At 38.4% G+C, this 13734-nt stretch overlaps 2 protein-coding genes across 11 annotated transcripts in view; one reads left to right on the top strand and one right to left on the bottom strand.

Annotated features, from left to right (window-relative positions):
- The window catches only part of spc25 (SPC25 component of NDC80 kinetochore complex), a 35725-nt gene extending 26590 nt beyond the window's left edge, over positions 1–9135 (top strand). For all 7 annotated transcript variants that reach the window (XM_072262073.1, XM_072262075.1, XM_072262072.1 and 4 more), the window contains 5 exons: positions 3959–4024; positions 4109–4255; positions 4471–4575; positions 4923–5021; positions 8762–9135. In XM_072262073.1, the coding sequence (XP_072118174.1) occupies positions 3959–4024; positions 4109–4255; positions 4471–4575; positions 4923–5021; positions 8762–8880 (536 nt within the window). In that variant the 3' untranslated portion in view covers positions 8881–9135. The remainder of the gene's footprint in view (positions 1–3958; positions 4025–4108; positions 4256–4470; positions 4576–4922; positions 5022–8761) is intronic.
- The window catches only part of nostrin (nitric oxide synthase trafficking), a 47766-nt gene continuing 42340 nt past the window's right edge, over positions 8309–13734 (bottom strand). For 3 of the 4 annotated variants that reach the window (XM_072262061.1, XM_072262064.1, XM_072262063.1), the window contains 3 exons: positions 12540–12762; positions 10772–10864; positions 8310–10571 (listed from right to left, as the gene is read on the bottom strand). In XM_072262061.1, coding sequence (XP_072118162.1) covers positions 10438–10571; positions 10772–10864; positions 12540–12762 — 450 coding nt within the window. In that variant the 3' untranslated portion in view covers positions 8310–10437. Of the gene's footprint in view, positions 10572–10771; positions 10865–12539; positions 12763–13734 lie in introns of all 4 variants that reach the window. The other variant, XM_072262062.1, reaches the window with a different exon arrangement.

The raw sequence follows: 13734 nt of genomic DNA, 5'->3' as shown, positions 1-13734 counted from the left end.
AGAGACAGAGACAGAAAGATCTAGAAAGGGGAGGGAGGTGTCGGAAATGGACCAGGTAAACTTGAGGGCAGGGTGAAAGTTGGAGGCAAAGTTAATGAAGTTAACGAGCTCTGCATGCGTGCAGGAAGCAGCGCCAATGCAGTCGTCGATGTAGCGAAGGAAAAGTGGGGGACAGATACCAAAATAGGCACGGAACATAGATTGTTCCACAAATCCAACAAAAAGCCTCTGGGTCCAACATATTATTCTCTGTAACTTCCGCCACCTCCAACGGGATCCCACCACTAAGCACATCTTTCCCTCCCCCCCCCCCCCGCATTCCGCAGGGATGGCTCCCTACGCGACTCCCTTGTTCATTCGTCCCCCCCATCCCTGAGGGAAATGGCAAAGACAAAATGTGCAAACTTCGGGAAAACATGCCGGTGGCCAGAACGGGAAGAAAAAGTTTTAGAGTGGGTGAATCGCCAGCGATCGTCTGGATACATTGTTACCAGAGAAATGACTCGAGTTCAAGTGTTGAAATGGGACGAAAAACACCGTGAGGGCAGTGAAACTTTCAAAGGTACGCAAAGTTGGTGCACCCGATTTATGAATAGACGTGATCTTGTGTTGAGACAAAAAACAAAGGTTGCTCAGAAAATTCCCACAGGGTGTTGTTGTTTACGTCCAAAAACACTGCTGGATGGACGAAGCGGGTTAAAGAGGTGAGGCGTCAACATCCCGAAGGTTTTGGGAAGGAAAAGTCGCCACTTGTCTGGGACATGTTCAAAGCGCACTTGTCAGGTGAGACAAAAGCAGCACTGAAAGCTGAAAATACGGACATTGCGGTCATCCCCGGTGGTTTGATGTCTGTGCTCCAGCCACTAGATGTGAGTTTAAACAAACCATTCAAAGAATTCATGCGTCGACAGTGGAATGAACTTGACTCAAAAACAGCCGATAAATACAACCTGTCTTCCGTGTATTCATTTTTCCAAAGTTGACACCCTCTGTGTAAGCCGACCCCCTAATTTTAGGACCAATATTTAGGGCCAAGTTCTCTGCTTATACACCGGAATTTACGGTATTCAGGACATTTACAAAGATTGGTGTGTAAAAAGGGCCCGAAGGATCATTGAGGACCCGAGTCATCCCAACCACAAGCTGTCCAGCTGCTACCAACAGGCTCTGGGGCAGCTTCTTCCACCAAGCCATCAGACTGATTAATTCATGCCTATACAACTGTATTTCTATGTTACATTGTTGTACACACTATTGATTATAAATTGTACATTGCACATTTAGACGGAGATGTGATGTGAGGATTTTTACTCCTCATGTATATGAAGGATTTAAGTAATAAAGTCAATTCAGTTCAAAACTAGAAAAACACTCCATAAAGTGAGAAGTGAAGATCTTGAATGTGTATTGAAAGAGTGGATTTATCAGCATTGGAGTGAACATATGCTGCTTAACGGTATGCTGATCAGGAAACCAGCAAAGATCTATCATGACAAACTGAAAATTGAAGGTTATTGCAGAAATTTAAGAAAATGCACAGCATTGAAGTTTTAAAGATTTGTGGTGATAACGAGTCTGCTGATTACGAAACAGCAGAGAAATCCATTGAAGAGCTTGCCAAGGTCATTGCTGATGAAAATTTAACATACAGTGATGAACAGGTGTAAGAATACTCTGGTAGCACATAATTTCAGAGTCGGAAATATTAGCGATCCCAAGCTATCACATGTATTTCAAAATCTGGAACACTTCCAGTTCTAAGCATTTTGAATAAGAGGTTGTCAACCTGTAGTTGTACATTTCTGCCATCAAAATTATGCCTTCAAAGCCTTTTATAATGAACAACTTCATGGAGGTTGAACATAATAGAAGAGGATGTTTGTAATTTTCCCCCTTAAACCTGCTCTGTCATTCAAGATCTCAATGTTGCTTTCCTGCTAACCCCATATCATTTGAAAAATCAATTAATATATCTTGAAAAACTTGGTAGTCTATGCCTCCATGGATGACATTTCATTTCATTCCTCTTCTGAACCATTGACCTGCTATTTAGAACCTTGCTTCAGGCACTACATCAATCCTGCATGCAAGTCTTATAAGAATTTTACATGTTTCATCCATTCACGTAACCTGTCTGTGTTCCCTTCGATGTAATCTGAACAGCATATTGAAGTTGTGGTGTGCTTGATTAGACCAGAGACTATGCCCAGATGAGGTATGATGCAAGTGGGGAAGTATTAAGGAATGTTTGTAGGGTTATTTGCTGAGCCTAGATGTTGTGTTACAAACATTTCGCCCCCAGTCGAGGTGACATCATCTGTGCAATTGAGTTTTGTTTTTGCCGGGTGTTCTCATTTATATCGGACTGACACGTTCTGATTGGTTGGCTGTCGCACTGGCCGCTAGTCTCTGCTGGGTCCTGGCCGTCCGGATGGCTGAGTGATCTCTGCTGGCCCATATCCTGGTTGTTGGTTGTTGTGAGTATTGGTTCCTTGGGTGCCTGCAGCTCACCCCTCAGCCCCGATCCTGCAGATGCATAGGTTTGTAAATTGCATCCCATTCAATATGATTGTTAATAGTCTTCCCTTGAGAACCAAGCGTTAAAGCATTCTCTTAACTTTCTGTTTTGTGCTTCTGCCAGGATTTTTGTAGTTTCCTAGATGAACTTATGTCCTTCTGCCACAAACAAAGTTGCATCCAAAGGCTATTCATACTGCAGTCACGCAGACCTCAAGAAGAAAGAAGAAAACCCTTTTTTCAAAGTATTCACACACAATGGCCGTCCAAAAAAACTCCACCAGAAGGTGTCTTGTACAGGGGATCAACCTTTTAACTCCTACTGAACAGACAGGAAAGAGGCTAACCCTACCATCATCAGCAATATTTCCAAAATGACAGCAAGACTGCTCCAACCACATGGAATAATGGTAACACACAAACCCAGCACAACCATCAGAATGCTCGTCTTAAGACCCAAAAATCCAACAGCCCACATGGAGAGAAGAAATGCAATAGACCAAATCCAATGTGAAGACTGTCCCAAACATTATGAAGGACAGATGGGGAGAAAACTATCCATGAGACTACATGGACATAAGCGAGTCATAAGACACGATCCTCTGTCACTCATCTCGGTACATGAAGACCAAGAAGGATATACGTTTGTCTGGGAAACTTCAAAATTCCTGGCGGAAGCGCAAAACAAGGAATTAAAATAATTCTTAGAAGCCTGATTCTCAACAGAAGACTCTATTAACCAGCATGTTGAACTGGATGCAATTTATGAATCTAGGCATCTGCAGGATTGGGGCCAAGAGACCAATACTCACAATGACCGAGCCAGCGGAGATCACTTAGCCATCCGGTTGGCTGGGACCCAATGGAGACTAGCGGCCAGCGCGACAGCCAACTAATCTGAACAAAAAGTCGGACTAGTACAAACAAGAGCACTCAGCAGAAACAACACTCAATTGCACACCGATGATGTCGCCTCAACTGCTGGTGAAACGTTTGTGATCTAACTTCCAGGCTCTGCAAACAACCCTACAAACAAGCAGTAATTCAAGCTCTTTCATTTCAAAGGAATTCAGAATATTTTAATGTATTGCTTTTTTTTTGTGGGAAGTGGATGTTCTCACTTTGCCTTGACCTTAGTGAGAGAAATATAGTTCATCCAAATTTGATATCAGAGTACATGTATATAGTTTGTTGGTTTGAATTTCTCTTGTTCTGGCAATGCTGTTTTTTTTTTTACTTGTTTTACCTGTTGCAATATAGTTTCCTAGACCTGTAAATGGAGTTCTCCACCGAAAACTCAGGTTGAACTCCATTTGCACCATTTAAATAATTATGAATGTTTGTCATGGATAGTTTAGTAAAAATCATTTTCTAATGGCTAATTTCTATATATTAATTTTCTTTCCCCTCAAAATCTTATAGTTATTAATTTGTTTTACAGACAGATGCATTGAAATACGTGAAGAGGAGGACCAGATGTGTGATAAAATTAAAATGAGCAAAAAGGGTATGAGCTTAATGAACTGCTAAATACCAGTTCTATACATGTCATGAAATAACTCCTCTAATAGGAACTGCCTTTCTCTTGCAGTGATTGCTGAGCAGAATGCATTAATAAAGAAAATGCGAGAAGATCTACAGATTGCAGACCAAAAATTTGAAAATAATGAAAAACAAAAGCAAGAAGTGTTAGAAAAAATCAAGCAGCTGAAGGAAGCACTTGCTAAAAAGCAGGAATGTATGTGTGTTTTTTATGAGGAAAGGATATATAACTGATCTGTGCTTTGATAAAATTAATTTGAGTAATATAATCAATCACTCAATTAATTAATTTAATTCGAATTGCAGAAATAACTATTGTTATTAATAATCAATGTTCATGCTGATCATTCCTGAAACTGTTCTTGTATTGTTGGCCATGAAAATAATTACTTTTTTTCCTTGCACAAATAGTAATTTCTGCACAAAAGCAAGAAAATAAAGCAAAACTTAAAAAATTGAATACATCAGCAGAAATGTTTAAGAAGCGAATGGGTCTGGAAATTCGAAAGGTCCATGGTAGGAAAATGGAAAGTCTTTTATGTAGAAAATGCTATGTGTTTTCAGCTGCAAATTTGAAAATAATTAATCTTTAATATTTAACTTAATGTTTTTTATTGAAGAAAATAATGGATTATAAAAGTACATAGCAATCTTTGTTTTCTAACTTTGTTCAATATATTGCATTTCTTTTGTTATTTGGACCAAGTTAAAGTGTACTTGTACATCAGCAAAGAAAATAACAAACATAAGATATATCTTCATAGTATAGTAGCATTGACTTGAATGTTTGGACCAGATTTTTGAAGTAATATCTCAGTTTGTATGTTTTTTTTTTGAACATCCTTTTTTTGGTTCTTCAACAGGGGAACAGCTGCAGTTTATCTTCAAATGCATCAACAGCAAAAACCCTGAGCAGCTGTTTACATTCTTACTGAAATTTAATGAAGAGGGCAATTATGAAGGTATGACTATTTTGAGAAAATGGTATTTAATCTTAAAAGCAAAAAGTGAGTTGCATAACCTACACCATTATGACTTTTCCCATATTTAAGCTACTATGAGACAGTTCTGTATAAATATTTCCTGATATCCAAGGCTCTGGGCCTGTACTCACTAGAATTCATAAGGTGGGAGGGCCTCCTTGAAACCTGTCAAATGTTGGAAGGTCTCAATAGAGTGGATGTAGAGAGGATGTTTCCTATGGTAGGGGAGTCTAAGACCAGGGGACACAGCTTTGAAATAGAGGGACGTCCATTTAGAATGGAGCTGAGGAGGAATTTCTTTAGCCAGAGAGCGGTGAATCTGTGGAATTTGTTGCCACAAGCGGCTGTGGAGGCCATGACATTGGGTATATTTAAGGCAGAGGTTGACAGTTTTGTGATCAGTCAGGGCATGAAGTATATTCAAGGCAGAGGCTCATAGATTCTTGGTTAATCGGGGCAAAAAGCGATATGGGGAGAAGGCAGGAGATTGGAGCTGAGAGGGAAATGGAGCAGCCATGATGAAATGGCGGAGCAGACTTGATGGTCCAAATGGCCTAATTTTGCTGCTATATCTTATGGTCTTATGATTATACAATTTTCACATATCCAGTATTCATTGCTAGATTATAGATTTGGTTAACATTATCCCTGTCCTCTTGCCTGAACAGAGGGAAGGATTGCATCCAATAAATATTAAATACATTTAGTTTGTGATTGTATACTGTCATCAGAATTGTTTATTTTTGCATTTTTTTGTGCTTTTTAAAGTTAGCAGCTTTTGATGGAAGTTTGTTCCACATATCTGTTTGTCAATCCAAACTGCATCATTGTTTCTTTTTTAGTAGCGTGGTGATAGTTTGTTAGTCTGGCTGCACTGCACATGTGCTTCTAAGTTCAATCAGCCGCATCAAACTGATCACTGGGAATTGGTTTATTATTGACAATAAACTGGACTGGTCTAAGAACACTGAGGCTGTCTACAAGAAGGGTCAGAGCCGTATCTATTTCCTGAGGAGACTGAGGTCTTTTAACATCTGTCGGATGATGCTGAGGATGTTCTATGAGTCTATGGTGGCCAGTGCTATCATGTTTGCTGTTGTGTGCTGGGGCAGCAGGCTGAGGGTAGCAGACACAAACAGAATCAACAAACTCATTCGTAAGGCCAGTGATGTTGTGGGGATGGAACTGGACTCTCTCACGGTGGTGTCTGAAAAGAGGATGCTGTCTAAGTTGCATGCCATCTTGGTCAATGTCTCCCATCCACTACACAATGTACTGGGTGGGCACAGGAGTACATTCAGCCAGAGACTCATTCCACCGAGATGCAACACAGAGCAACATAGGAAGTCATTCCCGCCTGTGGCCATCAAACTTTACAACTCCTCCCTTGGAGGGTCAGACATCCTGAGCCAATAGGCTGGTCCTGGAGTTATTTCATAATTTCCTGGCATAATTTACATATTACTATTTAACTATTTATGGTTCTATTACTATTTATTATTTATGGTGCAACTGTAATGAAAATCAATTTCCCCCAGGATCAATAAAGTATGACTATTGGCACATGTACTGATGTACAGTGGAAAAACTTATCATTGCATACTGTTCATACTGACCAATTCATTATATAGTGCATTGAGGTAGCACAAGGTAAAACAATAACAGAATGCAGAATAAAGTGTGACAGCTGCAGAGTAACTCACTGAAGGTAGACAATAAGATGCAAGATCATAATGAGCTAGAGTGAGGTCAAGAGCCCCCCTTATCATATTAGGGAACTGTTCAATAATCTTATAACAGTGGAGTAGAAGAAGCTATCCTTGAGCCTGGTGGAAAATGCTTTCAGGTTTTTGTATCTTCTGCCAGATGGAAGAGTGGAGAAGACAGAATTTCTGGGATGGGTGGATCTTTGATTATGCTGGCTGCTTTACTGAGGCATTGAGAAGTGAAAGCTGGTTTCCATGATGTGCTGAGCTGTGTCCATAATGTTCTGCTATTTCTTGTGGTCACTAGCAGAACAGCTGCCATACTGAGCTGTGATGCATCCAGATAGGATGTTTTCTGTGGTGCATTGATAAAAATTGGTAAGGTTGACAGGAACATGCCAAATTTCGTTAGCCTCCTAAGGCAGCGGAGACATTGGTTGGCTGTATTGGCTGTGGTATACACTTGGTTGGAAATGTTCACGCCAGGAACTTGAAACTGTCAGCCTTCTAGATCTTGCACTGTAATATAGACAGGAGCATGTGGATTGTTCCCCTTCCTGAAGTCAATGACCACCTCTTGTTTTGCTGAGATTGAGGGAACGGTTGTTATCTTGACACCACTTTACTAAGTTTTTGATCTCCTTCCTGTACTTGACTCATCATTGTTTGAGGTGTGGTCCACTATGATATCATCTGTAATTCTGTAGATAAGAGTTGGAGCAGAAACTGGCTATGCAATCATGAATGTACAGGAAGCACATTGTATTGTACAATGTAGGGGGGCCGAGTACAGTTTTACTGCACAAAAACAGGAACATACAAACTTTGTACTGTGAATGTTTCACTTTTGAAGGCCCCCCACTTACAAAGCAGCCCTTTGCCCAAAAACCACCTGTCCCAGTCCACACCTGCTAGGACCTTTTGCATGCCCTCAAAAGTGGCCTTTCTCCAATTTATAATCTCAACCCGAGGACCAGTCCCATCCTTCTCCATTATTATCTTGAAACTAATGGAATTATGATAATTAGATCTAAAGTATTCCCCTACACCCACTACTGTTACCTGCCTTGTCCCATTCCCCAAGAGGAGATCCAGTAGATCAGAGGTTCCCAACCTGTGGTTCACAGACCCCTTGGTTAATGGTAGGGGTCCATGGCATTAAAAAAGGTTGGGAACCCCTGTAGTAGATCCTTACTGGTTGCAGTCCATTGGTCAGGAAGTTGATTATCCAGTTGCACATTGGAGTCGTTAAATCCCAGGTCTCAGAGTTTGCTGCTGAGTTTGATTGGAATTATTGAGGTAGAGTTGTAGGCAATAAATATTAATGTAGCACAGGTGTCAATTGTTTGAGCATATGTAGTATGGATCCTAATCTTATTTTGAATTAAGTGTTTACTTTTTGCTATTGACTTCGTGCAGATAAATAGTTATTGTAAGGAAAAATAAAATTGGTGTCCAGAGGTAAGTCAGAGCTTTTGATATATTCAAAGGGCAAGTTTTGAAATTTGTTAACAATTTTCTAGCTTGTTTATTAGAGAAACTAAGAAATTGATTTCCAGTCAGGTTTTTGAGAACCAAGAGTGAAGCATATTTAATAGCCCAGAAGGATAATACTGCATAAATTGTTGATTATCAGTAGTTTGTAAAAAAAAAAATAATTTGAAGTGTCAGATTTCTGTACATATATTTTATAGCCCATCCCTGTTTCCTGTGAGTCATACAAGTTTGAAGTGTAGTGTAGACTACAATTTCAATTGACGAATCTAGATAGTTAGCACTCTCCTAGTTACAGATATCTTGTTTGAAATAGCATTAAGTAGGTTTAAAAATTCACTTTTACATCTTGCCTTGGTGGGATTTTGAACTTGTATCTTTTGTCTGCTCTGGTCCAGTACCTTGCTGTTCATACACAATAAGCTCATACAGCAACTGTACAACATGCTATTTGTTCCAAATGTAACTATACACATTATAGCTCACATTCTGCCGAATTTCTTTCTTTTTTTTTTCCAGTCACGTCATGTGATCCACCACTGGAATGTATGCCTCTGCTACAGGAAAAACTCAAGGAAACCAACAATTTTTCTGCATTTCTTGCTAATGTTAGGAAAGCTTTTACTGAACTAGCTTAACTTCCAAGATGCATTCCTGTTTTGTGTTCAACTTAAATGTAGTTTTTCTTTATTTTTGTCAGCCACAAACTTTGTATTTTATTGTGTAATATGTTAAAATGTTACTCTTGTTAATAACTATTTGTCTGTTGGAGGTTGTTGCATGTATTATAGAAGTCAATAATAATTCATCTATTTCTGACAGGAATACAAGATAGCTTCAATATTACAGTTTATTGCAGTTGTGGATAATAAACATTTTTTGTCCTTTTTGTAGATGAGTGTTAATTTTTTTACTGCAATGCTAAAGACAGTAATGGACAGCTAATTCTTGAAGTGCTTGGTATTCATTTTGTGCTTGGGTGGAGCATATTAGAATGCTTTTTTATTGTTTTTATATTGTGCTGAAGTGGCATAGGAGATGTATTTCAGGAGGATCCTGTATGATGTAAGTGCTCATGTCATTTTTGACTAGTGTATGGCAAGGGTGAGAATTAATAGATGTGTTTAACATTTTTATTTGTGATTAAGCTAGAATTAATTTTGCCTTAGATTATCAGCACCTGTGCTGTTTAAACTTTAATATTTGTATTTGGATAAAACATTAGTTTTATTTTGACAATATTAGTGTTTGTAAATGGTGCCCAACTGCTCATTCGTACAACAGAACACAAAAACTATTCAAGGTAATAGTATTAATAGAGTGTTACTTTTCATAAATGTGATTGTTTTGAAAAGGACATAGCCTAAAACTTGATTGGGAGGAGAAAAAATATCTGAATTATTATATCAGTCAAAATTTGTACTGTACTGTTTATAATTTATCAATTTGTATTGCCCATAACTGCCTTAGATTTAGGGTGGAACTTGATGATAGATGAATTAGCAAGTACAGGTGAGTTGTCTATCTGATACTCTAGAAACTGCTGTCCAAGGGAATGAGGATCCCTTCAGTTGCTTGTAACTGACATTTCAGTATCTAGCATGTGACTTGTGTACTGAAGAGTGTGAGGTTGTGACACTTCTGTGGTAGAAACAGACTCAGTTCATCACAGGGAGAGTTGTGGTACATTTCAATCTAATTATCCTTCTGTTAAAGCAATGTGGTAAACACTGCCAATCACTGAAAAATAGAAAATTCAGCGAGAATTGTTTTTTTAATAATTGTTTTTTTTTTTACTTTTTACAGCCTTCTTAAATCCGATCTTTTACATTTAATATTTTTCTCGTAATTGATTTGACACTAGATTCACAATTCTCGGTTAAGGTCTTTCAACCTAATTCAGGTGATACTCACCTTGTCTCCTAAATGCCCTCTCAATCACGCTCACCTCCGATTTGTACACTATTCAAAGGTCACAAAAGGATAAAGTTTTCTTGATAAATTCTAACCTTTTAAAATCTGTTGATATAGTATGACAATATAAAAGATCTGTATCCAAAACAGGAAATTAGTGTTGACTTTAAATGTGTTAGAAATCCATATGATAGTATTTCCATTTCTTCAAGGTCCAGTGTATTTTGTCATACCATCCCATTTTCAGCCAAAGATAGGTGATGACATGAGTCCCTATTCTTTTATGCTTCTGATGTGCTGTTTTCCTTTTGCGGCAATTCCTCCACATAAGTAGCTGGAAAAATGCCCTTTCTTCCTCGCAAACTACCAATCCACCATCCAGTCACATCTTTCTTGTAAATAATAAGTACATCACCTACAGAGGAAAAAGTACATAGTCATAATATGCACTCAAGGCATCTGATCTGTCAGTTATAATTATTGCTGTCCATTTACACCATATACAATGCCACTGTTAAGTTCAGATTTCTCAATCCTACGGTACATCTAATGCCAGTAATTATCATCATGCAACAAGATTACAAAAACCCGCTTCAACCCTAGCCATTTACTCACCTTGTTGCAGGTTAAGTTCATCATCTCTAGCAGCTTCATAATCATATAGAGCCTTGCAGGTTCCAACCTCTTGACCAGGATTATCAACTGTAGCTTTAAGAACACAAAACAGAGCTTTAGAGCATTTTGCTATTGTCCAGCAAAACTAGCAATGTCCATTTTGTTTATTTATTGCGATACAGCCCTTCGAGCTGCACCACCCAGCAACCCATCTCATCTTCAGTCCTGAAGGGTCTCAGCCTGAAACACTGACTGTACTCTTTTTCCATAGATGCTGTCTTCCTCCTGTATTTTGCTTGTGCTGCTTGGATTTCCAGCATCTGCAGTTTTTTCTCATTTGTGAACCTCTCTTATTTTTCCTCTTAACCAGAAGAAGAATGGAATGTTATGTTGAAGTTGTATATGACATTGGTGAGGCCTAATTTGGAGTATTATGTATAGTTTTGGCCACCTACCTATAAGAAAGATGTATATAAATTTGAAAGAGTACAGAGAAAATTTACAAGGATGTTGCTGAGTCTGGAGGACCTGAGTTATAAGCAGAGATTGAACAGGTTAGGACTTTATTTCTTGGAACATAGAAGGTTAAGAGATCATCTAGAAGAGGTATACAAAATTATGAGCAGTACACATAGGGTAAATACAAGCAGGCTTTTTCTACTGACCAGAGGTCATGGGTTAAGGGTGAAAGGTGAAAAGTTGAAGGGGAACATGAGAAACTCAGGGTGGTGAGTGCGTGGAACAAGCTGCCTGCACAAGTGATACACACTAGCTCAATTTCAATGTTTGAAAGTAATTTGGATAGGTACATGGATGGTAGGGGTATGGAGGGCTGTGATCCTGGTGCAGGTCAATGCGAGAAGGCAGTTGAAATGGTTCAGCATAGACCAGATGGGCAGCAGAGCTGTACCATTCTATGACTGACTATGAGTCTAAGCCAATGACTAGGTGCAAATGGAAAATTTGCAGTATTTTTTACTGACCTATACATTTGATATTTGTACCTTGAAGCTACAGTAGTTGAATGAATGTTGCAATTGCCTCTTTTTCTCTGCATGGCAACCCATAAAATTTTGTAACACTATCTGTTGTTTCTGCACAAATGATACAATTTCATGATTGCTAAGCTTTATTAAGGTACACTTATAAATGTATTTTTAAAGTTTTTTTTAAAGATGCCATTTTCTTGAAAATAATTGCCAGCTATTTTCATAAGGCTGGCACAAGTTTGTGACTCCTTTTACTCATAACAGACTGAATCCAAATGTTCCAATTGTCTATGTAATTAGTTCCTAAAGCATTTATCTATGTTGCTAAAATCCCTACAAGAGAAGAATTTAATTAGTAGGTTTTCATTTTCCAATCTTCTCCCTTTACCCTTGAACAGGGGTTCTCAGCCTGGGGTTATAGATCTCATGCTTAATGTTATTGGTCTATGGCATCAAAACGGTTGGGAACCTTTGCCATGGCCTCGAAGAACAAACTAAGATTGGAAAATTTAAGGTTAAAAATTTAAGACTGCATTATTTCATTGCTAATACTTACTAAGTTTCGAATGTCACAGAAAGCAACAGCTATTTGTATGCCTTAAAAATTGAAAATATAAATACATAACCTACATCAAAAGCAAAGAGAACTGTTAAGAATCAAAATTAATTTTAATAATTTGATTAGTTTTCTTTGCATTGTCACACTAGAAACCAAATAATACAGCTCCATGGATTAAAAAGACAATTATCCCCAAAATGGATTTGTTCATCCAAATTACCGTAGTCAGCTGATCCTGCAGCTGTTTCCGATTGTTTGATCCTTATTTTTGTATGATGTGAATTAGTTGTCTGATTTGCGTATATAGGTTCAGACAGTTGCTGGGTGTCGGGTCCATGGTGATGATTACTGTCGTCCAAAAATATAGTGTCTGTCAGGCTCCTCCGATGTATAGTTTTCATTTTCACAGGACGTGATATCTGCACCAAACTGTGATAATATTCCTGCCAAAATAATTTAATCATCAACACATGCAATGTCACTATTTGTAACTCAATAGATTTGATTAAAAAGAAAATAATCTACCAATCTGGTGATAATAGGAGTAGGCAATTGAACACTCCAGCATTCAGTAAGGTCATGGTTCATTTATTATCGCAATACCACTTTCCTGTACTAATCACATGTCCCTTGTTTCCTTTAATATCCAAAAATCTCTCTTAAACAGACTCCTGGATGCAGATTTCTAAAGATACACCAGCCTGGTTCTGGACACTACAGCCAGGCTAAACATCATCCTGACACCTAACTACCAAATCCTGCAGGCGTTAGTTTCTACTAGATCACCTCACATACTTAAATCTACACTTGGGATAATCCCACATCCTGGAAATCAGGATGGTAAACATCCACTGCATTCTATGGAAATTATTTCTTTGAATTGAACTTTAAATGTGTTTAAAATACTCTTCTCAACTGGTACTGTTTGTCCTGTAGTTGCACCCATTACTGTGGTCTAAGATCATTGTGGTTATAGAAACATAGAAAACCTAGAGTGCAATACAGGCCCTTCAGCCCACAATGCTGTGCCAAACATGTACATACTTTAGGAATTACCTAGTTACCCATAGCCCTCTATTTTTCTAAGCTCCATGTACCTATCCAGGAGTCTCTTAAAAGACCCTTTTGTATCCGCCTCCACCGCTGCTATATTATAGCATACATTGGGAAGATGCAATTAGTTCAGTAAAAGTACTAGCCTTTATAGGTGCACTTGCTACCATCCTACCTCAGCAGAAAGTTTCTAAATTAATCAGCTGCTCTTACTCAAATGTCTTAAGCCACTGCTATCATCATTGTGTGCCATGTCATATGATGTAGGCAATTAGGATTATTCTTGGAAAATTTTTCTACAGAAATACTTTGCCATTGTTTACTTCTGGAGAGTGTCTTCAGATGGATGTCCCTAGCTATTA

This window comes from Mobula birostris, chromosome 6, assembly GCF_030028105.1.
Source record: "Mobula birostris isolate sMobBir1 chromosome 6, sMobBir1.hap1, whole genome shotgun sequence".
NCBI lineage: Eukaryota > Metazoa > Chordata > Chondrichthyes > Myliobatiformes > Myliobatidae > Mobula > Mobula birostris.
The sequence above is the reverse complement of the archived record's forward strand: the minus strand, read 5'-3'. Positions and strand labels throughout refer to the sequence as shown.